This window comes from Engystomops pustulosus, chromosome 2 (genome assembly GCF_040894005.1).
Source record: "Engystomops pustulosus chromosome 2, aEngPut4.maternal, whole genome shotgun sequence".
NCBI lineage: Eukaryota > Metazoa > Chordata > Amphibia > Anura > Leptodactylidae > Engystomops > Engystomops pustulosus.
In genome coordinates, this window is record NC_092412.1 from 171,145,424 (window position 1) to 171,172,675 (window position 27,252).

The 27,252-nt window shown below is 44.9% G+C and overlaps 1 protein-coding gene across 9 annotated transcripts in view; it reads right to left on the minus strand.

Moving 5' to 3' along the window:
- Positions 1-27,252, minus strand: part of DCAF6 (DDB1 and CUL4 associated factor 6) — a 737,604-nt gene that overhangs the window by 412,239 nt on the left and 298,113 nt on the right. For 7 of the 9 annotated variants that reach the window (XM_072137281.1, XM_072137275.1, XM_072137278.1 and 4 more), the window contains one exon: positions 26,426-26,482. The exons of the other annotated variants lie outside the window; for them this stretch is intronic. In XM_072137281.1, coding sequence (XP_071993382.1) covers positions 26,426-26,482 — 57 coding nt within the window. The remainder of the gene's footprint in view (positions 1-26,425; positions 26,483-27,252) is intronic. 9 annotated transcript variants of the gene reach the window in all.

The window sequence follows — 27,252 nt, forward strand, 5'->3', positions numbered from 1 at the left end:
ACGTGAAAAAACAACAGTGTATGACCATAAAGACCAAAGCACTTATATAGAGAGGCAAAGAAAATAATAAAATTAGTAAATATATAGAAGGTCACTTTTGTAATTAAGGCCAAGAGGATCCATTTGGCTTCTTTAAGATGTAAGGTTTTAACCCTGTCACCGCCACGTTTCTGTGGAGGGACATGAAAGATGGCACATACTTTGAGGGAGGTCATGTTTACCAGATGTGTGTCTCAGAAATGCTTAGATAGGCCTGTTAAATTGCGCATGCTGGCGATGGCATTTGGGTTGGCACCGGTTATATGTTCAGAGAGCCTATCTTTAAGTTTCCTGTAGGTGCAGCCTACATATTGCAGTTTGCAGGTAACACACTCGGCTAAATAAACAACATGCGAGGTTTGAGAATTCATGTGTCTGTTGATGTTGTAATTGGTATTAGTGGACATGGATGTGAAAGTAAATGTTTTTTTCATGTATTTGCAAATATTGCTTTGAGAGCCCCCGCAGCAAAAACTGCCCATATATATGATAGCCACGTACTGCTCTGGTAAGAAGCAGTGAAAGTGTTTGGAGAAATAATATTGGTCAGAATCGGAGCGCGTCTGGATGTACACATGATGCCATCTTGGAGGATTTGATTAAGCGTAGGATCACATTGTAAGATGGGTAAGTATTTTTTTAACAGTATTTACAATTTTGGTGTTCATAGGAGAAAAACGAGTGCAAAAAAAAACGGTTTGGAGATGGCAGTATTACTCTTCTTAGGTTTTTCAGTTAAGTAGTGTGAATGAGGTTTTGCGTTCACAATATTTTGGACTCGTAGATAATCAGAATTACAATAGCCTCTTTGATATAGGCGAGATGTCATATTAATGGCCTCGGTTTCATAAGAAATGTTGTCAGAACACGCTCGTTTGGCTCTGATAAACTCTACTATAAGTAGATTTTTTTGTAATGTGAACTGGATGACAACTATCTTTTCTGAGGAGTGTGTTACCACTGGTAGGCTTGTGGTAAAGGGCTGTGTGAACTGTACCATCGTCAGGGTTACCAGTGAGCATGACGTCCAAGAAGGAAATAGAATTGTTACCAAATTCAAAAGTAAAAGATAAATTAAGATCTTTAGCATTGATGTAGGAGATAAAATCGACTACTGCCTCTCGGCGCCCAGTCCACACCAGGAGGCAGTCGTCAATGTATCTACCATACCATTTTATCATGTGAACAAATGGGTTGTTGGCATTGTATAGGTGTTTTTCCTCCCAAAAAGCCATGTAGAGATTGGCTAAGGATAGGGAGAAACAGGCACCCATAGGGCAGCCGGTAACCTGCAGGTAAAATGCATCGTCAAAGAGGAAAAAATTATTATGCAACAAAAAAGACAAAACTGATACAATGTAGTCCTGTAGTGATGCAGAATATGCCCTGTATTTTTGTAGATGATATACTACGGCATGGCATGCTAGTCTGTGCGGGATGGATGTATAAAGCGAAGAGACGTCACAAGATAGCCAGTTATCATTAGGGTTCCATGTGATTTCATTCATAGCCGATAAGACAGCTTTTGTGTTTCTGATGTAGCCAGGCAAACAGGTGACAAATTTTTCCAAGAGAGAACCAGTACAAGACACTATTGGACGAAAGGCTGGTGGAAAGCCTTGTTTGTGCGTCTTTGGAAGCATATAAAAATTTGCACACGTTGGTTTCTCAGGGAATGAGGTATTCTGCAGTCTGGGTATCAATAATTCCTAGATGTAATCCCTCATGAATTAAGGATCTCATTTGATTTTTTATGTGGTTGGTGGGATCAGAAGATAAGCAGTGGTAGGTACTCTTATTAGTCAGCATCATGTGAGCTTGAGTGCAATACAACTCTTTGTCAAGAACTGTGATGCTTCCTCCTTTGTCCGAAGGTCTTACAAGTATGTATGGATTGGTTCTAAGTTCTCGTATAGCACGTCTTTCTTTGGAGGTAAGATTTTGTTTAAATTCAGGCATATTGGAATAAAGAAATTTTAAGTCTCTTTCAATAGACTCCTGAAATAAATCCATAAAAGGTACTCGTGAATTTATGGGGTAAAAATATGGGTTTTTTGTAGTGGAGAAAGAGGAGGTATTAGTTATAGTATCATGTTGTGGAATATTGGTTGTATTTTGATGTTGTAGACTGATGAGAGTAGAAAGATTTAAATGTTCATTGAATGTTGCAGATAGCGTGGAAGCGTTAGATCCCAATTCATTTAAAGAGGTAGTTGGAACGGTAACGATACAAGCATTTGTGTTGTTGGTATCTACAGACATGCCGGAATTGAATACTACTTCTGTAACCAGCAATGTTATAGAGTGATACCGTATATACTCGAGTATAAGCCGACCCGAGTATAAGCCGAGACCCCTAATTTTACCACAAAAAAATTGGGAAAACCTATTGACTCTAGTATAAGCCGAGGGTGTAGTATACAGCCAGCTAGCCCCCTGTAGTATACAACCAGCCAGCCCCTGTAGTATACAGCCTGTCCCAAGTAGTATTCAATCAGCCTGCCCCCATGAAGTATACAGCCTGCCCCCATGTATTATACAGCCTGCCCCCATGTATTATACAGCCTGCCCCCATGTATTATACAGCCTGCCCCAAAAAGTATACAGCCTGCCCCAAGAAGTATACAGCCTGCCCCAAAAAGTATACAGCCTGCCCCAAAAAGTATACAGCCTGCCCCAAAAAGTATACAGCCTGCCCCAAAAAATATACAGCCTGCCCCAAAAAGTATACAGCCTGCCCCAAAAAGTATACAGCCTGCCCCAAAAAGTATACAGCCTGCCCCAAAAAATATACAGTCTGCCCCAAAAAGTATGCAGCCTGCCCCAAAAAGTATGCAGCCTGCCCTCAGTATGCCTAGTGAATAATAAAAAAATAAACTTAATACTCACCCTACGACGATACTCACCTTTGATGCTTAGTGGTGGCTCGCGGTCCTCGGCGGCGAAGGCTCCCGGTCCTCGGCGGCGGCGGCTCCTGATCCTCTGCGGCGGCTTCTCTCTTCTATCTTCACTTGCCGGCAGTCGCGTCCATGCGACCTGCCGACGGGCGCACAGTGCGATGCGGCAGTGTCGCCGCTGATGACATCATCAGCGGCGACAGCGCCACATCATATTGTGCGACTGCCGGCAAGTGACGATAGAAGAGAGAAGCCGCCGCAGAGGATCGGGAGCCCGCGCCGAGGTTCCGAGAGCCGGAGGGTGAGTATTATTTTTTTTTTAATTATTATTGACTCGAGTATAAGCCGAGATGAGGTTTTTCAGCACATTTTTTGTGCTGAAAAACTCAGCTTATACACGAGTATATACGGTAATTTTGCATTTATTGATACTTTAGACATGTCTAAATAAGATTGAGTGTATATGTGTTTTGAATATGTGTCCCACACCTCTCTCCAGCAAAACAGGCAGGAGGCATTCTACCAACATTGCTGTAGTGACTCGCAGCCAGAGGGCCAAACACATGGAGCCCCATGGTGTGTGCAGTCCAGAAGGAAGGGCGTCAACCGCAGCTGACAGCCCCCAGTGGACACCAGAGGTCAGACATGAAGGTGTATTATCAGCCAGTTCTGACATAGACTGGACAAGGTTCCAGCATGCACTACAGACAGATGAAACATTACAGAGAAATTCTGATAAAAACCCAGAGGTGTCTGACACCTGGAGGGTAACCTGGGATCAGGGTCACCTTTACTGGAAGATGTTTCCCACAGGTACTTAGCCAGAATGGCTACAAGGTGCATCACCCAGGGATGCAGTTATTGCAGGTAGCTCATGAGATACTCCTTGCTGGCCATCTAGGTATATGCAAGACAAAAGACAGCTAGAAACTGAATTTTTATTGGCCTGGTATGGAGAATAAAGTATCAAGTATAAAGTATGGAGAATCAATTAGTCAGGAGATCACTTGTTAAAAAAAAAGTTAAAACAATCAATAAAATTTGTTTTTAATAAAAATTAGATAATAAAAGAAAGTGAAAGTCCCCCAAACACCACAATTCCCTATACACAAGTAATAAAGTGCAAAAAAACACTAAATCACAAAAAAACGCCACTTACTTGGTATCGCTGCATCCTTAACAATCTGTACTGTAAATCATAATCATAATTGGACCTGCTTGGTGAACGAGGTAAAAAACAAAAAGTAAAACTTGCCAAAAATGTAGATTTTTTTTTTATCAAATAGCTTTACAAAAATGTTCTAAAAAGTGATCCAGAAAAGTTACAAGCACCAAAATGGTACAACTGAAAAGAACAACTTTTCACAGAAAAATAAGCCCACAACCAGCTCCGTCAATCGAAAAATACTAAAGTAAGGCCGCTGTAAAAATGGCAATACTAAAACAAATGCAATTCTTTCTATTCTAGCTTTTCTTCAATAAAATTGGACAAATAAAAATAAAACTATATAAATTAGGTATCACCGTAATCATAGTGATCCGTAGATTTAAGATAATATATTATTTTTATGCTACAATGAACGCCTCCCCCCCCCAAAAAAAATGCTAAAAATTGGAAACAAGAATTGATGATTTAATTTTCTGCCACACATAAGAGTTAATAAGTTAAAGACTCATTAAAATGACATTTTTTACAATGCATCTCATCTCGCTAAAAATAAGCCCTTATTTGTCCAAATTGCCAAAAAAATAAGATTGTATAGCCTTTGAACCCCTTTCTGCTGTAATAGAAAGGTGCGGAGAGAAGTGAATTGCTAACACGGTTCAGACACAATGATCGGGGACAGATGGTGGCTGTTCCTGATGGCCATCCATACTGCCCCATGGACCAGAGGGGTTTTGTCGCCCCATAGAGTTCATGATCGCTGCTATTGGCTCATCAATGCAGACCAGCCAATAGCAGAGATTTTACTTATGAAGTCAGAAATACCGATCACTGTATCTGTAGACCCGGTGATCGGGACAAGATGGCGGCTGTTCCTGACAGCCACCAATTTTGCCTCGCGGTCCAGAGGGGTTTGGCTGCCCCCTCTGTTCATGTTTGTAACAATGGCCATCACTAGGGTGAATAAGAGCAATACTGGGCGATAATCATCAGTGGTAGAGGCCATGTCTGGTGGCATCACGCCATCTCCCAGAGAGCTCCGATTGACCAGTCTGTGCACCCACTGCTGGATAAAGGTTATCACTTGAATGTGGATAACTTTTATCCCAGTGTTCCCCTATTCCAATCCCTCAGTTCCAGAGGTCCTGTAGCGTGTGACACTGTACACAAAAACCATAGCGGTCCCCTGGAACCCTTGTTAGGCAGCTACTTAGAAAGGGGGCACATTAAGGCACTCAGCAATGAGAATATGGTGTTGGTCAAATATAAGGACAAGAGCAATGTCCTTGTTCTGCCCCCAAGTCATGGGGACTCCAGTACCCTCAACCCTGTACAAGGTACCTCCACTGCTGCCCCCAAGCCACAATAAATAAATGTGTGGGTTGGATCTGTCGGATCAGGTGCTGAGACTGTACAGTGCCCAATGGAAACTGAAGATATGGTACAAAAGCAATGGCCGTGTTAATTGTACAGATGATGCTGTACAACTCTCACGTGCTGTTCCAATGTGCAGGTCAAGTCACATCATTTCTCCATTTTCAAGAAGCTGATATTAGGAAACTAATATTTGGACAAGAAGGACAGCATTTCCCAGAGAATTTCACTGCTTCTAAAGGAAGAGTCTGTTCCAAAAGAGGAGCTAGGATGGACACTTTATAGTACTGGGAGACCTGTGAGAACTCCAGAGTGACAAAATTTTTTGTTGTCCCCTGGTACATACCACCTCCTTATATGCGACGCATTCACAATTCATGTCCAACCTTTGTTGTGAATCCATAGGAATAGGAATTATTGCTAGGTCAACTGCTAGGTCAAATTGATCTCAATACCCCTCATTGCGGGATGTATTTTGCAAACTAGGGTTTTATGTTTTTTTTTGTTTAGGTTTTCTATTTCCCCTCCTGACATAGGTCAGACCATCAGAAGACTTTTTGTGCGATATCGTGAGCATCGCAATTCCATCAGGACAGGAGAGGGTGCACCACGACTTATTCAGCATATCAGAGAAACACATGCCGGTAACCCTGATGTCATTTCTTTTGCAGGTATAGAAACTGTACGTATACCCCCCAATGGAGGAGATGGGCAAAAAACTCTTCTTAGAAGAGAAGCCGCATGGATAATTAAAACCAATGCATTAGGTCCTCTAGGTCTTAAAATTACATGGGGGTATGTCTTTAGCCGTCTCTTATAATTTTGCTCATTTTATGTCTTCTTAATGTTGTAGGCGGTTTTCACTTCCATTTCAAATTAACTGTAAGATACTGTCTCCTGTGACGTGCTGGTGCGTCTCTTTGAGATGCCGCTTTCATGCATTTCTACTCATAATTGCATCTCTTTCTCTTTTTTTAGAAAAATGCCTGAATACATTATCTTTGTACTAGTTATAATATGAATACAAGATAAATGTTTATACTCAGAGCCAGATCATAGGGGGGCCCCCACCGCTTTGCATTTTAAAAGGGGCCGAATCGCCAACAATGTATTTGGCGCCAGGCTCCCCGGGCCAGGGGCCACATCCCACCGATGTTTCGGCCTTTAATCTATGGCAGGGCAAGGGAACAATAAGTTCCCTGCTCTGCCAAAGACGATCCAATGTAAATAAAGATGGCGGCGCCCTGTCGCTGGGTCACGTCGCAGAGTGTGACTTCACAGCGTGTGACGTCACCGCACCGCGACTCACGGCGCGGGCTGTAGCTGGGCGCCGCCATCTTTGTTTACATCCGATCTCTACCCTGACACCGCGAGGGAGGATGAAGACAGCGCGCATCGTGGAAACGATGGAGGGTGAGTACAATTTTAGTATTATATCTAGGACTGTATATGGTTATTATTGGGGGGTTGTATATGTTTAGTATGTGGGGGGGGGGTGTATAGCAATTATAGGAATCTGTATGGAGTTGTTATAGGGGGATTGTATATATTTATTATGGGGGGTATATATAGTTATAATATGGGTGTATATAGTTATTATAGGGGTCTGTATATAGTTATTATAGAGGGACTGCTTATAGTTCTTATAGAGGGGTGTATATAGTTATTATAGGGGGTTGTATATAGTTATTATAGGGGGACTGTATGTAGTTATAATAAGGGGATTGTATAAAGTTAGTATAGGGGGTGTATATAGTTGTAATAGGGGGGAGTACATAGTTATTATAAGGGGGATTGTATATATTTATGTTGAATCAGTTTTATTGAACATTATAAAACACAAAAAACAGTACAATAAACACTTATACAGATAAGCTTCTATCTTAACAAATTACATGAGGTATGAATCAGTCCAAGTCAGGCCTCTGACAATCAGTGAAAGCCCCCTGGGGATGGAGTGGCCTCTTGGATAGAGAGAAATGAGAGAGGAGGAACAGATCCTAGAGGGGCCACTATTTTATGGTAACATAACTCCACCCTCGCTCTTCTCAGTGAGGTTTATCACTACTCGTGTTGGGACACAATATAATGGTAAAGGCCAATGATGGACTATACACCCGAAGTGAACATGCAAGATACATAAATAAATAAAAAGAAAAGCAAACAATACACAAGACGGTAGACAGGAACACATGGAGGATATCACACGGGAAGGAGGGGCCAGTATGGGATCACCACATGGGTAGGGACGAGGGATGGAGATATGGCCATAGGATTTCCCATCCTCTGAGGCTGGGCAACTCGTATCACCAGAGGGAGGGCCAGAGGGACCTCAGGTGGCCTGGGCCTCAAAGAAACCTTAAAGTACTGCAATTCTCTAAAGCTCATCCATGGAGACCACACATGCAGGAATCTCTCATGGGCCTCCGGGGTAATTATAGCCAGCTCCTCCATGTGAAAGAGATGAGACATTTCCAGATTCAGCAATTGAGGGGCATGCAGTGGATCGCCAGTGGCGAGGTATGACCGCCCTGGCCGCAATTAGGCAAAAGCGCAGTATGTCTTTCTTTTGAGCTCCAATTTGGCCAGGAAGTACTGAAAGAAGCGCTACATCTGGGCAGGCATTTACCTGTTTGCCCGAGATTCGTCGATACATGTCAAACACCTGATTCCAGAAAGGCTTAAGGATCTCGCAACTCCACCACACGTGCAACATATCACCTCTGCTAGATCCACAGCGCCAACAGGTATCCGAGACGGAGGGGAAGGCTAAGTGCAGCACTGTTGGCACCCGGTACCATCGTGACACTATCTTGTAGCCTTTTTCCTGCGCAGCACAGGCAGAAGACATCTTGTGGGTGAAAAGGAAGGATTTATCCCAATCTTCCTGCGTCAGCTTCGCATGGTCAGAAGTCTTGGAGTTGTCCGCTAAAATGCAGTATATTTGGGAGATGGCGTGGGAAGGGGCAGAGTCCAGTCGAAATAATCCCTCAAAGGCTGTAAGGGAACTAGCAAAGGCCGCTCCGTCACCAGCTTAGCCATTCCCGGCAGGAAGCCTGGGTTGCGAAATATCGGAGTGAGAGGGCTAAGTTCTCGGGACAGGGACTTCTTAGCAACCAAAGACCTCCAAAGGCGCAGAGCATCCTTAAGAAGGATCGCCTGGGGCGCTGGGGCAGGGAAGGTTCCTGTTGGAACCCACGGCAATAGTTTGAGAAGAGCCGAGGAGCAAGTCTGCTCCAACACCACCCACTGTTTGGATACCACATTGTACGTCCAGTCTAGGAGTCTGAGGAGTATAGAAGCCTGATGGTATAATCGAAGATCAGGAAGGACCGCCCCCCCCCATCATCTTTGGTCTGATCAATGTCTTCCAGGCTATCCTACGATGCTTAGAACCCCATATGAATCTTAGCATGGCAGATCTTAGGGTCCGGAAGTAACTCAGGGGGGGAAGAAACGGCACGCCCTGGAAGATATATAAGAAGCGAGGGAGCAAGTCCATTGGTATCCAAGAGAAGTCTGCCACCACTGAAAAGGAAAATTATCCTTGATATGCTGAACCTCGGAAGTAGGTAGAGATATATTTAGGGCTTCAGTTTTAGTAAAATTGATTTTAAAGTCACTGACCGCACTGTATCTCCCAAAGTCCTGGATAAGGGAGGGAAAGGAAATCCTTGGTTGTGAAACATACAACAGCAGGTCATCCGCATACAATGCCGCCTTACAGTGCCTGGGACCCATCAAAATCCCGTGAATGTTGGGATTATTCCGGATAGCTGTAGCCAAGTGCTCCACTATGACATACAAGAGGGGTGAAAGCGGGCACCCCTGTCTGGTGCCATTTTTAATTGAAAAAGACAAGGAAAGGTTTCCATTAACCCTTACCCTAGCCGTAGGGCCAGCGTACAACGCCAAGACCTTTCCCAGGAATCCAGGCCCCAACCCTATCTGTCTGAGGGCAGCCTCCATAAAGCCCCAATGGACCCGGTCGAAGGCCTTTTCTGCATTTATAGATAGTAGACAAGATGGGATAGATCGCGCCTGCGCGTAGGACATCAGGAGAATGGTTTTGTTCAGGTTATCGCGAGCCTCACGACCTGGGATAAATCCGACTTGATCCGTGTGTATCACAGACGGGATATGGGGGGCCATCCTCTCTGCCAATATCTTAGAGAATAACTTAACATCGACGTTTATGAGGGAAATGGGTCTATAGCTGGCTGGCAGTGAAGGGTCTTTGCCCTGTTTGGGCAGCACACTAATGTGGGCCTCTAGACAACTGGTTGGAAAACCGGAATCCGCTGATACAGCACTATAGACCTTGGCTAGTAATAGGGACAGGAGTTCTCTAAATTGTTTAAAGAAGGCCGGTGTGAACCCGTCAGGCCCGGGACTTTTGCCAGCCGGTGTATCCTTGATCACTGCAGAGACCTCCATCGCCTCTATCTCAAGTTCCAGAGAGTCAGTGACCTCTGAGGGCAGGGCCGGGAGACTTGTCTCAGACACATACGAGTCGATTTGGGCAATCTGGGACGGAAGTAGAGCTGGCTTTGCGGCCCCCTGATATCATACAGGGATGTATAGAAAGATGCGAAACTCTCACAGATCTCATCAGGGAGGAAAACTTCAGTGCCTTTGGGGCCCTTGATTTTAGGTATATAGGAAGTCTGGGTTCGGGGGTGTAATAATCTAGACAGTGGTCTGCCACATTTGTCTGCGTGTTCGTACAGGTAGCTCTGGAACCGCGACCTATGCTGCAAGTATTTTTGGTCAAAGAGAGACCGCAAGGATTCCCTGGTCCCAGAAAACTGTGCCAAGTCAGCTAGTGTTAAAGAGGATTTGTGGCGCGATTCCAACGTCTGGATCTGCTCAGTGAGGGCAACGATCCGTGCGCTGTTCTCTGACTTAAGGCGAGTGCCATGGCGAACAAAGATATCCCGCATGTCGCCCTTGAGTTGCTCCCATAGCAGTAGAAAATGTGTTGATCCCTCCCACCCCGGGCCACTAGTAACGGAGGCTAGGCGCTCCCTGATCTCCTCAGCGCAAACAGAGTCCCTGAGGAGATTATCATTCAATCTCCACCTCCAAGGGCGAAGGCAGAGACGCTGTAGGGACAGGGTCAGAAAAATGGGAGCGTGGTCAGAAAATAGAATGTTCCCGATCAAAGCCATGGGTTCCCACTTGAGAGCATTGTGGCTCATAAGGAAAAAGTCAATCCTACTATAGGATCCATGTGCCGGGGAAAAATAGGAATAATCCTGGTCGTGGGGATGTAAAATCCGCCAGACGTCTACCAGCTGAAGAGAATGGAGATCCTTCCTAAGACTACGGATATGGTTAAGCGATACACTGCTCCGTCCCCCCGATGTGTCAATTGATGGGTCTAAAGGGAAATTAAAGTCGCCCCCCACTATGAGGTGTCCTTCCATAAAGTCAGAGAGAATGCCCAACATCTCCCTGCAGGCAGGAATTGGGCCATTGTTAGGAAGGTACCAGGTGGCAAGGGTGAGGACTTGCCCGAAGGCCCTTACCTTTGCAAAGATATACCTGCTTTCCTTGTCTATACTGGTAGAAAGAATCTCGATCGGTAGTGATTTGTGGAAGGCAAACGACACCCCCTTCGACTTAGCCTCGGGGTTGGCGCTGTGGATCCATTGTGTATAATAACGGTCTCGTATGTTCGGCACATTGGTGGATTTGAAATGAGTCTCCTGTAGGAAAAGAATGTTAATTCTCCGCTTATGCATATCGTACAAAATTTGTGTCCTCTTCTGTGGGACGTTCAATCCCCTAGCATTGAGGGACGCCAGACGTAGAGTATCCATTATGGCTCTAGGGCCCTCTGAGCTCCCTACTGATCCAGCCAAAAGACAACGGGCTAGGCCTGCCCAATCAGGTACTACAATGGAAGGGGTAGGTAAATGGCAAAATGGTGGATGGACAAAAAACAAGGACTAGACGGAACAAGACAAAACCAGTATAAGTACTAATAAACCAAAGGAAAAGTGACAATCACACAAACACAGAACAGTGGGGAGTCAACAATTACTATACCGCGGACAGACCAGCCGACCACGGATTCCCCAGTGAGTAGTGAACTAACTACAGATAACTCCCCCTCCCCCCACCCAGTACCCGTAAATGTCACAGTAAGATTATAACTAAACATATGACCTAATCCAGTATTTAGAGAAAGGAACCAAGAAATAATGCAACATAATTCAATTAAACAGAGTAAAACCTTTGAATCGATAAGAAAAACAGTAATATGACTTTGATTTAGCGATGAGCCCCGGGAGCCCTATCGATGGCGTGGACCACTGGCTGCTTTCGTAGACCTTCGGGCTTGCCCTACCGGGGTCTCATCTGCGTACCAAGTATATCTCCAAAAAGGTTCGCCCCCCTAGCATAAAGACAAACCAGAGGGGGACCCCACTTCACGGATCCAGGAGGCAGTGTGCTATTCCTGGGGAGGCAATCCCAGGTTACAGCCCACCCGAGCTCCTCCCCTACCCGGGCCTCGCTGAGCACGACGTCTGGGGGGCCTACCCGGAGGGGGAGCAGCCCCTTGTTCTGGAGGCACCGGAAGGCTCGGCCAATCTAGGATAGCAGGGGCTGGAATGTTCAGAGCTGCGGCGACGGCCGGAACCTCTCCCGGATGCCCATGACAAAACGGCGCTCAGCCTGTCGTATCTGGAGGCGAAATGGGAATCCCCAAGAGTAAAGTATGTTTCATTGCCGTAATTCCTCCAGTAATGGCTTCAAGGCCCTACGTTTCATCAGAGTAAGCCTTGAAAGATCGGGTAAAAGTTGTATGCGTGACCTTTGGAACGTGATGTCCCCTGCTGATCTCGCCTTGGACATGATTGCCTCTTTGAGTTGATATCGGTGTACCCTACAGATGACATCTCTCGGCTGTTCTGATGCAGAGGGTTTGGGTTGAAGTGAGCGATGGGCCCTATCAAGTTCCACAGGCGTATCTGCCGGTACTTCCAAGACAGAATTGAACAACTGGCGTAGGGTGTCATGAAGTGCAGGGGGTTCTACCTTTTCGGGCAAACCGCGGACTCTGATGTTGTTGCGTCTCCCCCTATTCTCTGCATCATCCATTTGGTCAGCCAGGAATTGCAGTTGGAAGGAGTGAGAGGCGATGGTAGCAGCTTGAGCGGCTAGACGGGCACTAAGATCATTCTGGGTAACTTCAGTGGATGTTACTCGGGTCTCTAGTTGTTGAACTTCCTCCCGCACTGTGCGCAGCTCAGCGGTGTAAGACTGCTCCAACCTAGCAACATAGCTTTCCATATCATCCCTCGTGGGAATAGTGCTAAGGTGGGAACTGAGGGTACGTAATTCAGCAAGAGCACCAAATTCTTGTGACATCAAGACTCGTTGTGATTCAAAAGCTCCCTCCTCAGAAAAGACAGCATTGGATGCAGGATAACCATGGGTTTTAATGATGGGCAGACGACATGAGGGAAGGGCTTGGGGTGTACGCTACAGGTGTGGCAGGCCAATCTTCCCCTGTATCAGGCAACAGGGCTGGGGAGTGGGGTGCAGATGTCAGTGCACCCCCTCCCTCTCTCTCCATCCACAGTGGGCTCCCCTGGGCCCCCTCGCTCTCCTGCTGCCTCTCAACCTCCTCGCCCGAGGAAAGTCCGGCCATGTAAGGGTGGGAATGGGACAGTGCCCCTTCTTGGGGCAATACCGCAGAATTGTGAATCACCGTCAGGGCCGCTGACTGTGCCTATGAGACCCGGGTGATGCGCCCCCAGCAGGTGGCTCTGCAGGGGGTGTTGTTGGGGCCGGGTGCACCTGGGCTTCCACTAATATGGTGTTAGCTGACCCCGACCCTGCTGTACCTTGAAGTGGGAATCCGGCAGCTATCCCAGCCTCCTGCCGCAGCCCCTGCCTGCTGGTGTTGGCGGTGAAGTCCTTCGGCACGGGGCCCTCCTCACAGGCCGCAGTCGGGTGCCGGGTAGTCTCTGTGCCGGTTGATGCTCCATCTTCAGTTGCGACGTCAGTCGCCTGCAGCGGTTAGCTGTCAGCCCGCGCTGTGTTGCACGCTGCCTCGCGTCCATCCGCCATCTTGGCCGCGTGGTGCGGGAGAGGCACGGCCTCCGTGCTCGGACCCGCCGGCTTGAGGCAGCAGGGCCAGGTCCGCTTCCGTGGAGGAGTCCATCTTCGCCCCTGCAGGATGGTCCTGCGGCTCTGGCCGCCTGGCCGGTGGAGCGATGGCCGCGGCTGCAGGCCGGGGAACAGAGGCCGCCGCCATATCAGTCAGGTACCTGCTGATTCCACGAGCCGAAGCTCGGCTAAGGGGCACTGCCGGTGTCCGGGCACCCCCCTTTCTCTTAGCACCCATTCACGGGGCACTGAAGGATAGGATTAGGCTGTTAAACGGGGCTTTAGTGGGGTTCGGGCAGGAGAAGCACTAGTGTGCGACCGTCTCCATCTGCAGTCAGGCCATGCCCCCCGATTGTATATATTTATTATGGGGGGTGTCTATAGTTATTATAGGGGTGTATATAGTTATTATAGGGGTCTGTATATAGTTATTATAGAGGGACTGCTAATAGTTATTATAGAGGGTTGTATATAGTTATTATAGGGGGACTGTATATAGTTATAATAGGGGGATTGTATATAGTTAGTATAGGGGGTGTATATAGTTATTATAGTGTGTGTATTTAGTTGTTATAGGGTGTATATATAGTTATTATAAGGGGATTGTATATATTTATTGTGGGGGATTGTATATAGTTATTATAGGGTGGTGTATATAGTTGTTATAGGGGGTGTATATAGTTGTTATAGGGGACTGTATATAGTGATTGCTGGGGGAGCTGTATATAGTGATTGCTGGGGGAGCTGTATACAGTGATTGCTGGGGGAGCTGTATATAGTGATTGCTGGGGGAGGAGTATATAGTGGTTGCTGGGGGAGCTGTATATAGTGATTGCTGGGGGAGCTGTATACAGTGATTGCTGGGGGAGCTGTATACAGTGATTGCTGGGGGAGCTGTATACAGTGATTGCTGGGGGAGGAGTATATAGTGGTTGCTGGGGGAGCTGTATATAGTGATTGCTGGGTTAGCTGTATATAGTGATTGCTGGGTTAGCTGTATATAGTGATTGCTGGGGGAGCTGTATACAGTGATTGCTGGGCGAGCTGTATACAGTGATTGCTGGGCGAGCTGTATACAGTGATTGCTGGGCGAGCTGTATACAGTGATTGCTGGGGGAGCTGTATACAGTGATTGCTGGGGGAGCTGTATACAGTGGTTGCTGGGGGAGGTGTATACAGTGGTTGCTGGGGGAGGTGTATATAGTGATTGCTGGGGGAGCTGTATACAGTGATTGCTGGGGGAGCTGTATACAGTGGTTGTTGCTGGGGGGCAGTATATTGCGATTGCTGTTCCCTGTCTGGACTACATTCAATGGGGGCCTCCACCATATTTTGGGCCCAGGGACCCCCACCAACCTTACGCAGGTTTCAGGGTCAGCGGAGATGCTTTCTAGGGATACATATTTCTGTGGTGTGGCCCCTTTGGGTGCGCACTTGGTGGCTGATGTGAGGATAAAATTGTAAAATTCAAATCTGTAGATATTTGGGTGCTGTTGTCTCCGGATGAATTAACGGCAGACAAGGAGAAGCGCTTTGAGAAGGGGGGAGGAGAAGAAGCCGAAAGTAGCAACAGAAGCCAGAATGCGCACAGGATCTTTTTGTTTACTTGGACACAATCTATACGGCTCAGAAGTTACACAGTGGTTCTGCATGGTGGAGATATAATGAGGAGTTTAGGCGCTGATTCGCTGCTAGACCTGATGTTGGTTGGGCGACTGATGTGTAGATACAATTGATGATGTCGCAGAAACCTCAGTCTCCCTTTCCTTCAGGAGCCGCCTCAGGTTCAATTTCCAGGGCGGCCTTCAAACGACTGGGATCCTGTTGGCTGTTCAATGAAGGCCACTGCTGATTTTTTGCTTCCTGCAGGTTCAAACAGGAGTGCTCCATTTGCGGTGGGGCCCACTCAGCCTTCCGCTGTTTTAGCGGCATAGACCCTCATCCAAATCTGCCACTAGCGCCCGTGGCTAGACAGCTACCACCTGAGGCAGGAGGCAAATATGCTGCTTGATGGCTTTACTTCAGGTTTCCTAATCCCCTTTGTTCCACAGTCTGGTTTGGTTTTAGCGGATAATTTGAGATCAGTCAGGGAGGAAGCGGAGATTGTTGCTGAAAAACTGTTGAAGGAAGTTGAACTAGGCAGGATGGCGGGCCCCTTCGCTGACCCGCCTTTTAAAAATCTGTGTGTGTTCCCCTTGGGTTTATTGGCAAAAAAAGAACCGGGTAAGTTCAGGTTAATATATCATCTTTCTAATCCACCGGGTGACTCGTTTAACGAGGGCATTCCTCGGGAGCGGGTGGCTGTATCTTACACGTCTTTTAACAGGGCATTACCACTGGTGAATAGAGCCGGTCCTGGCACCCTTATGGCAAAGTCGGACATTGAAGCGGCCTTCTGCCTCCTCCCGATGCACCCATCGTGTTTTCATTTGTTCGGTTGTAAACTTGACTATTCTTTCTTTGTGGACATGTGCCTGCCAATGGGCTGTTCGATTTCTTACAGATATTTCGAGATGTTCAGCAGTTTTTTGGAATGGGTCATCGTCGGGTTCCGATGGGTTTTTCCATTACCTGGACGATTTTTTTGTTCGTAGGTTAAAAAGATTTGTCGGAATGCATCAGACTGTTAAATGTTTTTCGTCACTTTGCAGATTATTTTGGAATTCCTTTGTCAGCCGAGAAGACTAAGGCCCCACCCAGCACGTCTTTTCTGGGCATTTTCATTGACGCAACTAGCATGACCCTCTGCCTTCCGGCTGATAAACTGTCTCGCCTCTCTAGTGATATTAGTTAGAAAAAGTGACGTTACAGCGTTTACAGTCGGTTTTGGGCCAATTGGCGTTTGCATGCAGAATTTTCCCCATGGGAAGGGTGTTTTCTAGGAGACTATCCTTTGCTATGGCTGGAACATCCAAACCATATCACCATATTCGTTTGACAGCTGTTTTGAAGGAGGATTTGAAGGTTTGGACGTCCTTCTTAATGGATAATAGTGGGAGCTGGAAATCGATAATTCTGAATTGCAGTTGTGTACAGACATGGCGGAATCAGTGGGCTATGGTGCCATATTTGGCATGAGGTGGTCAGCAGAACGTTGGTCACCACAATGGTCTCTAGAGGGACTGACAAAAAATTTGACTTTGTTAGAGTTATTCCCTATAGTTGTTGCAGTTGAGCTGTGGGGCTGTGATATGAAGAATAAGAGGATCTGTTTTTGGTCTGATAATGAAAGCACGGTTCAGACTCTAAACAGCCTCATATCCAGTTCGTACAGGTCTTGGCAATGCTGAGGCATCTGGTCCTGTGTTGCCTACAACTTAACATAGTTTTCAGGGCCAAGCATGTGCCGGGGAACTTAACTCTGTAGCTTATGTGTTGTCTCGTCTTCAGCTCCAGCGTATCAGGGATTTCCAACCCCTGACGGACCCGGAGGGGTGCCCTTGCCCCTTCCCTGGTGATGTGCAGCTAGCAACATTGATGCAGTCTTCATTGGCAGCAAGCACCTGGAGCGTGGGGCGAGTGGTATAGCTTGCTGGCAGCGGATTGTGGGGACCGCGTAATGACAGCAAAGGATACCACTTTCCGGTACCTTGCTCTTTTGCGCTCGCAGGGCCTGTCCTTAACGACAAATAAGAAACGACTAGCATGGGTAGCCTTTTTGCTTAAGTTATGGGGGATACAAGACGTTACAAAGGTTTTTCAGGTTCTCTTGTTGTTAAGGGGATGGGGGAAGGAACAGGCCTCTAGGTACTCCCGGCAGCCTATTTCTTTCGTTACTGTAGCGTTTATGCCTAGCCTCAGTAGATGTGTGCTCCTCGCCGTTTGCTAAACGCTTACATCTCTCAGCGTCCGATAGCCCCCTCTTTGTGCCATTTCGATGGGGGCACCTTTCACAAAGTTTCAGTTTGTTTAGATGTTTAAACAGGCTGTGGCTTCTGTGGGGGTCCCCCCTTCTGATTTGGCACTCATTCTTTCCGTATAGGCGTGGCAACGACTGCCGATGCTGACACCATGACTATTGGCAGATGGAAGTCGGATTGTTTAAACATTATGTTCGTCCTAATTTATTGCTGGACTAATTTTGGTTTTATTTTCAGGTTGCCCTTAGCCTAAGGTTTGGCTAGTGGGCCATTCGTACATTTACTGGGCTGCTGGCCGAGTGGTGGTGCGACCCGGGGGTTTGAATTTGGACCTTTCATGTATTAAGGGCCTGAAATGGCTGCAAGTTCTTCCGGAGGTGGTGGTGAGTGGCAAGTTGTCCCCTGGTCCTACGGTCCTTTCATTTATTTTTTACCCTCATGAAACGCTCATAGGGTTAACAAATTTCCCAAAGGTTGTTTTGAATATTTTGAGGGATGCAGTTTCTAAAATGGTGGCATTTGTGGGAATTTTCTGTCATGTAGGCCTTATAAAGTCACTAAATTGGCACTCCAAGAGTAGGTTTTGATGATTTTCGTTAAAATCTGAATTATCGCACCTATAAGCCTTCTAACATTCTAATTTGACACAGCTGACACCCACCTGTAACTGCCATGGTCGGCACCTAACAGAGCTGCAGGTGGGCACCACCATCTCAGATGGCCAAGGCAGCCTACAGACTCATAGAGACTTGTAGGCCTGTCATACATGGTGATCTCTAATAGTCAATGGCAGGATATAGCAGTGGTGGCAAACCTATGGCACGGGGGTTCTCTCTATGGGCTTCCACCCTATCACGGCAGCACAGAGTTCGCCAGGGAGGACTCAACGGCAGTCCCAGGAAGACCAGGAACCTGAAGGAAGCTACAATGATAATCCAAACTTCCTCTCCTTTTTTCTACTGCATTGGTGACCCCAGGTGCCTCTAAAATCTAAACCTGTGACAGAGCATGGAGTAATACGTTACTGCTTAAATTGTCGCATTAGCACTTTGTGAAAAACAAATGGGTTTTGGTTGTAGTTGGGGCACTCTATGTCTAAAAGGTTTGCCATCACTGGTATATAATATGATAATTCAGGCCACAAAAAGGCTTAAAAGTACCCTAGAGGGTCTGAAATAATGTCCCAAAATCCCAGTGTAATCAAAATATTTTAAAAGAATCATTCCCAGAGGGGAACACCATAACGGAAAATAGTGCCAAAATGTCCAAATCTCCACTTTTTTGCCATTTTTCCATCGATGAATATTTGAATGAAAACTTAACATACAGTCACATATGTCCCAAATTTATATAAATTAAAATGTAGCATGTACCTCAAAAAATGACACCTTACATAGGTCCTTACACCAAATTGTGAAAGAGTTGCTCACCAGAGAATTTGGCAAAATGGCAAATATTTTTTTTTTTTTACAAAAGATTTAAATTTTTAAAAGTCTGGTTTGCAGCCAGATCTTGTTGCAGTGAGTTCTGCAGAGTTTTGTGGCACATTACCTTTAAAAAAGCATCAGAAAAGCAAGTGTGTGAGCTTGGTGGCGAGTGTGCATTGATCCGAAGTGTGTGCAGAGTCCTAAGTGTGACTTAGGTTTAAGGGAAGGAGTACTTTTTTGGATCCAGCAACAAATAGATAAGTGCATCTACATTTTTATTTCCTGATATTCATTGTGTAAGTTTTATTGCAACCAAGTAGATCTGAAGGTATTTTACTTGCATAATCTGTATATTGTGTGGGGGGTAAAGGGAGGCATTCACCTTGCATATCTAGACAGTATAGTCACAGGTGCTGCCTAATTAATAGTGGGGTGTGGCTATCTAATTAGCAGCCTTTATATACTTCTGTGGTCAGTTTGTTTTGTGGTTTGCAGCCAGATCTTGTTGCAGTGAGCTCTGCAAAGTTTTGTGGCACATTACCTTTAAAAAAGCATCAGAAAAGCAAGTGTGTGAGCTTGGTGGCGAGTGTGCATTGATCCGAAGTGTGTGCAGAGTCCTAAGTGTGACTTAAAGGGCACCTACCACCACGAATCTACCTATAAAGGTAGATCGGGTGGTAGGTGGATGTATGGGACGTGAGGATAGCCCTTTTTAGAGCTAATCCTCACGTCCCCGCTAGCCTAGCATAAACTTTATTGCCCTAATATGTTAATTTAATTAAGCGGCTACCGGGGCGTGGAGTAGCCGGACACGAGGCTACACGGCGCGGCTACTCCACGCCCCAGTAGCTGCTTTCCCCCACCTACCCTGTGATCTTCGGCGCGCAGCTCCTGGCAGCTGCGCGCCCTCGTCCGAGAAGCCGGAGTTCTGCGCATGCGCAGTAACTCCGGCCAAAATGCGCGATCTCGGGAACGAGGCCGGAGTTACTGCGCATGCGCAGAACTCCGGCTTCTCGGACGAGGGCGCGCAGCTGCCAGGAGCTGCGTGCCGAAGATCACAGGGTAGGCGGGGGAAAGCAGCTACTGGGGCGTGGAGTAGCCGCGCCGTGTAGCCTCGTGTCCGGCTACTCCACGCCCCGGTAGCCGCTTAATTAAATTAACATATTAGGGCAATAAAGTTTATGCTAGGCTAGCGGGGACGTGAGGATTAGCTCTAAAAAGGGCTATCCTCACGTCCCATACATCCACCTACCACCCGATCTACCTTTATAGGAAGATTCGTGGTGGTAGGTTCCCTTTAAGGGTTAAGGGACTTAAGTTTGAGGGGCTTTAGCAGGTAACTGCTGTATTTTGTGTTACTTTGACTGTAAATTCTTCTTCTGTGCATATTTCTATTGTAATCCCCATTAGAACAATGGACTCCATAAGTGGCATTGCTACACAGTGTACATCCTGTGCCATGTATGCTTTCCTTGAACAGCCGTTCGAGGGGGAATACTGCTGTGTGGGATGTGTGAAAATTGCTCATCTGGAAGCCCAGATTCTGGATCTAAATGAGCAAGTTTCAAGGCTGCGGGCAATTGACAATATGGAGCGAAGTTTGCTGCTCCTGGAGCACAAACTCTCTGGGGAAGATGGGGGTGGGGAGGGAAGTATGGAGGTGCAGAGTGAGGGGGCAGCTAGTTGGGTAACATGTAGAAGGCGGGGTAGATGGAAGAGTTGTAGGGAGTCTAGTCCTGATCTGGTGCACCCCAATAAGTTTGCCAGGCTGGCGGATGAGGGGGATATCAGCTCTGGGGTAGCAATGCTGCAGCAAGACATGGCCTCTAGCAACCAGGGGACTGTCTGCTCCGGTAAGAAGGGTAATGGGAGCACAGGCAAGGTCAGACAGGTGCTGGTAGTGGGAGATTCGATTATTAGGGGAACACACAGGGCAATCTGTCACAAAGACCGTGCATACCGAACAGTGTGTTGTTTGCCAGGTGCTCGGGTTCGGCATGTTGCGGATCGGGTTGACAGATTACTGGGAGGGGCTGGTGAGGAACCAGCGGTCATGGTCCACATTGGCACTAATGACAAAGTAACAGGTAGGTGGAAGGTCCTTAAAAATAATTTCAGGGATTTAGGCCATAAGCTCAGGGCAAGGACCTCAAAGGTAGTTTTTTCCTAAATACTGCCTGTACCACGTGCCACACCAGAAAGGCACTAATGACAAAGATCAGGGAGGTAAATAAGTGGCTCAAAAGTTGGTGTAGGAAGGAGGGTTTTGGGTTCATGGAGAACTGGGCTGACTTTTCTGTTGGCTACAGGCTCTACAGTAGGGTAGGGCTGCACCTCAATGGGGAGGGTGCAGCTGTTTTGGGGGAAAAAATGGCTAGAAGGTTGGAGGAGTGTTTAAACTAGAGACCTGGGGGGAGGGCAACTACACTTGTGCAGGGCAAAGAGACAGTGTAGATAGAGAGCTGGGAAGAGTCATAGTCCATGGGGGAGAAAGGGGGGCTGGAATGAGATTGGGGAATAAGGACAAAAGGAATACGGACAGGGAAAACCATATAAAGTGCATGTACACAAATGCCAGAAGCCTCACAAACAAAATGGAGGAACTGGAACTCTTGATGTTGGAGCGGAAATATGATATAGTGGGTATCAGCGAGACATGGCTGGACAGTAGCTATGACTGGGCTGTTGCTATAGATGGTTATAGTCTTTTTAGAAAGGATCGTATAAATAAAAAAGGGGGAGGGGTTTGTTTATATGTGAATTCTCGCCTCAAGCCCGTCCTGCAAGATGACATCAGTAACACAAATGCAAATGTGGAGTCCCTATGAGTGGAGATAAGGGGAGGGAAAAAGAATAATAAAATATTACTAGGGGTTTGTTATAAGGCTCCAAATATAATGGAGGCAACAGAGGAAATGCTGATAAGTGAAATGGATGCGGCTTCAAAGCATGGTGAAGTACTTATCATGGGGGACTTCAATTACCCAGATATTGACTGGGGGGCAGAAACATGCAGGTCCTTCAAAGGTAGCAGGTTCTTGTCAACAACAAAAGACAATTACCTGTCGCAAATAGTCCTGGAGCCAACAAGAGGGGGGGCACTGATGGACCTTATCCTAACCAACAGACCTGATAGGGTATCAAAATCATAATATCATTGATTTTGTACTACGGTTTACTAAGAGCGTCAGGGAAGGGGCAACCAACACTCTAAACTTCAGGAGGGCAAATTTTCAGCAACTAAGGAAAGACCTTAAAGGCATAGACTGGGATAATGTTCTCAAAGACAAAAGCCCCCCCCCCCCCCCCCCCCCCAAAAAAATGGGAATGTTTCTCATATATTCTGAAAAAGTCCTGTGAGAAACACATACCTTATGGGAAAAAGCATAAGAGGAACAAGAAACAGCCAATGTGGCTAACTAGTCTTGTAAGGAAAGCAATAAGCGAGAAAGATAAGGCGTTTAAGGTGCTAAAACGTGAAGGTAGCGATGAGGCATTACAGGATTATAGAGAGAAAAATAAATCCTGTAAAAAGCAGATAAAAGGCTGCAAAAATAGAGACAGAGAAAAATTGCCACAGAGAGCAAAAATAATCCCAAATTATTTTTTAAGTATATAAATGATAAGAAACTAAAAACAGAGAGTGTGGGCCCCCTTAGAAATAACATGGGGGTCATGGTGGAAGGGGATGAGGAAAGGGCCAGTCTACTGAATGTCGCCTTCTCAACTGTCTTTACCCAGGAAAATCCCCTGGTGGAAGACACAATGAGGAATAATGTAAATTCTTTTTGGAATGTCAACAGTTTAACTCAGGAAGAGGTACGGCGCCGCCTCGCAACCACTAAGATAGATAAATCACCGGGGCCAGATGGCATACACCCCCGGGTTCTGCATGAACTATGTACCGTGATAGACAGACCGTTATTTTTAATATTTGAAGATTCACTGAGGACTGGTTATGTTCCACAGGACTGGCGCATAGCAAATGTGGTACCAATATACAAAAAAGGATCAAATAGCGATCCTGGAAACTACAGACCCGTGAGTCTAACTTCTGTGGTGGGGAAAATATTTGAGGGGTTTGTTAGAGATGCTATCCTGGAGTATCTCACTGTGCACAACCTTATAACCCAGCGTCAGCATGGGTTTATGAGAGATTGGTCCTGTCAGACTAATCTGATTGGCTTCTATGAGGAGGTAAGTTCCAGACTGGATCTGGGGGTGGCTGTGGATGTTCTACATCTGGACTTTTCAAAGGCATTTGACAGAGTGCATAAAAGGTTGGTACATAAAATGAAACTGCTGGAACTAGGGAAAATCTGTGTATTTTTGGTAAGTAATTGGCTTTGTGATAGAAAACAGAGGGTCGTCATTAATGGTACACTCTCAGATTGGGTTGAAGTTACCAGTGGAGTGCCACAGGGGTCAGTATTGGGGCCACTTCTTTTTAATATTTTAATTAATGACCTTGCAGTAGGTTTACACAGTCAAGTTTCAGTATTTTCAGATTATACTAAGCTGTGTAAAGTAATTAATACTGAGGCCGATAGTATAGCATTACAGAGGGATTTGTGGAGGTTTGAAGAGTGGGCAGAGAAATGGTTGATGAGGTTTAATGTAGATAAATGTAAAGTTATGTACTTGGGCCATGAAAAAGTACAATTGTGTTCTAAACAGTCAATTAATTGGTAAAACTGCAGCTGAAAAAGACTTGACCAGAGTCAAGCAGCTGATGATAAAGCAAATAAAATTATGGGAAGTATCAAGAAAGGGATAGATTCTCACGTTAAGGACATAGTTTTGCCCTTATACAAAACACTGGTCAGACCACACATGGAATATTGTGTACAGTTTTGGGCACCAGTGTATAAAAAGGACATAGTAGAAATGGAATGGGTACAAAGGAGAGCAACCAAGATTGTTAAGGGAATGGGGGGACTAGAATACAATGACAAATTACAACATTTGGGATTATTCAGTTTAGAAAAAAGATGACTGAGGGGAGACCTTATTGCAATGTAGAAATACCTGAAGGGGCAGTACAAGGATCTCTCCAAATATCTTTTTATACCTAGGTCTGTAACCAGAGCAAGGGGGCTTCCTCTACGCCTAGAGGAGAGGCGGTTCGACCATCAATATAGACAAAGGCTTTTTACTGTAAGAGCAGTGAGAATAAGGAACTCTCTGCTGCAGGAGGTTGTCATGGCAGACTCTATGTATATGTTCAAGAGAGGCCTGGATGCCTTTCTGGAGAGCAAAAATATCATGGGTTATGGGGAGAAAACATTTGTTTAATGCTTGGTGGACTTGATGGACCTGTGTCTTTTACTATGCTCTGCAGAGCACCACAAACTAATTTTCATATCTTATAAATTATATGTTTACAGAAATGCAGCCATGCAAAGACATAAGAATGAAGTTTGGGACACAAGCGGACGGAATGGGGACGTATGTAATAGTCATCTACCATCTGGTAATCTGATGGTAAATGTCCTTTAAAGGGAACCCAGTATGTCGATTTAGGGCCCTAAACCAACTACAGGCCTGTATGGACCTGTGAACGAGGGTCTCAAATCAATCTGAATGTCAACTGTCTATGGGTGCAATAAATTAAAAAAAAAAAAAAACCTAGATATGAGTCCGATGACTCTCAGATCTGAAGATCTTGTTATTGGCATCTGCTCTCTAATTTCTTCAATGATGCCGGGATAATACCCCATGCCTATGGCGCTTGTTCAATTAAGCCAGGGTGCACTACGCAGGCTTTACTTGTTGCTCTCAGGTGCTGAGTTCTCTGGAATGAGGGAAGTGTAAATGATTGTTTTTTTTGTTTGTCCACAGAGAAAACTCATACAGGATGATTTGAGACACTAAACCACTAGTTAATAGGGAACTGTTGGTGGTTTATTGTCCCAAAACACCTGGTTCCCTTAAAGTACTAAAAAATTAAACACTGTAACAAAAAATAATGTCCCTGTTGCCACCTTTGTCCCACTTTGTCACATATAATTTGAAAAAAAATTGCAGTGAAAGCCTTAAAAACAAAGACCATAAGAAAATGGTGTAAATGTGGTTTATATGTCGATTTCACAGTATTTACATTTTTTTTCAGATATCCATTACATTGCATGGAATATATGTGAAAAAAGCCCTCATATGTATCAAATTAAAAATTAGTAATGGATTTTGAAAGGAGGGCAACAAAAATAATGGAAACACAAAAAGGAAAAAGGGCATCAGTGACAAGGGGTTAATAATAGTCATATAACAGTTATTATGTAGAGTATAAAGGCCCACTAGTACTTGAATAAAAAAATCTTTGAAAAAAGCATGGGTGAATTAAGACTGCCAAGGGCCCTGGGCTGTATGAATATTATAGCCCCAACAAGTCTGGAATTCACTTCCTACAAATGGTACAAGAATAAAGCTTTGTGGGGAATGGAGAATGTGTCTCTTCTGTCTGCTTTTAATCTGTGGTTCCAGGATCTTTGGAGGACCTTGAAGGTCCTGAAATGTGTACTGAGAGAATTGACAGATGTACAACGATTTTATGGGTGAACCTCCTTCTCAGTATAGAATTTGGTGAGTGGTTTGGGTGGCCATGGGCCCCCTAGAAGGCTTGAGCCCTGAGCTACCGCCCAAACCACCTATATTATAATCCACTACTGGCAGAAATTATACCATTTTGGTCCAATAACCTTTGCAGCTCAACTGCAGGAGAATACAATTATATTAAACTATTGGTCCATGATTTTATCTTATACATCTGCCTACTATAAGCATTCATACAGATACATGTATTCCCCTAAGTGCAACTCCAGACACCATATTTGTTTGTGCCTGTTACAATAGGATTTTCAAAATGTTGGGCTCTCATTAAAACAAGAATTTACAATAAAGCATCATTGCAAACAACATTGATAACCTTTATGTTCACCATAGTGACCATAATGGCCAGAGGGTCATTTTAACTGGCAGTCACTTGTAATTTGGGTGTTCTGAAGTTGGGGACTGCCTGAAGTCCTAGGCATAGCCTGCAAGGAGGAGTATTGCTGTGAGGGATCAACCAAAAGTATATTTGTTCTTTATTTTCTTTAGTAAAAAGATTGGATAATTATAAAGTTCTTTCCACTGTGGGCCCTGTGTTATGGATTAAACTAATTTATTTGTTGCACATTATTTTTTTAATTTATAGTAATGTTACAAACAAACACAAAGTTTAGGATTAGAAAGGCAAAGCATTACAGGAAAACAATTAAAACGCCATGCGCCATGAATACAATTCACTGGTATTTCATAAGCAGCAGTTACACTTTTGTTTCTACAATTTGCTACATTCATATTAATAAAGTATATTAATCTGAATTGCACTGAAACATTACTTGGTATATATCCCAAACAATAGCTGCTGCTTTGAAAAATTACTCAGTAAAAGATGCAGTACATTAAATAACTGTACAGCTATAACCTACAAACTAAAGACACACTGAGATCAAAACCCACACTTATACTATACTGCTAGTTCTTTAGAACACGCACCCCGTCCTTCATCAAGTGACATGGATCCAAGGTGTTTGCTAATCATAGAAGTAGAATCTGAAACAAGAATTACAATTCAGGCAGCTTCAAACACACTTAAGTCTTACATTCGATTTACATATTATACAGTAATGTCAAAAACTAAATATGACACTGTGTCTAGTCCTTTGTGTTTTAAATATCCTTAACCCCTTCATGACTGATTGTCATTGGTGCTCGGATGCCCAGATCAAATTTTTACATTCCGCCAAGTGTTTTTTTTAAAATGATGATATCTCTGGAAAATCTTTACATATCGTAAAATTTTTTACCTTGTCTGTCTTTATGATTTTTAATTTGACAAGATAGTTTCATTTAATTATATAATTTCATTACAAGATTTGCCAATAATTGACTACAAATGTTAAAAAAAAAAATTTTTTGGTCCTTTTTCCAATTAAAGTTATTTTTTTTAATAGTTTTATATATGTTATACATATGTACCACATTATTCCATTACCCTTTCCCAGGTTCAGCTACAAATGCAAAAAATGCATCTACTGCTGTGAAAGTCTCCTGCGTCATCTTCTATATTCTGCCTTCAGCTGACAGGCTGGAGGGAGGCACACTTCAAATGCCTATATCTCCTGAACCCTTGCACCTAGAAACACTATTCTGTCATCATATTAAAGACACCCCTTTAATTGCATGTATGGATTGTGCATGAATGCTTAACAGAAATTGAGATATCCACTCTTAAATCGGGAATAAAAAGCTGTACATAAAAATATTTTTTTTAGTACAACTTTAAGAGTGGTTTTGTTAAGCATCCATTCACAATACTATAT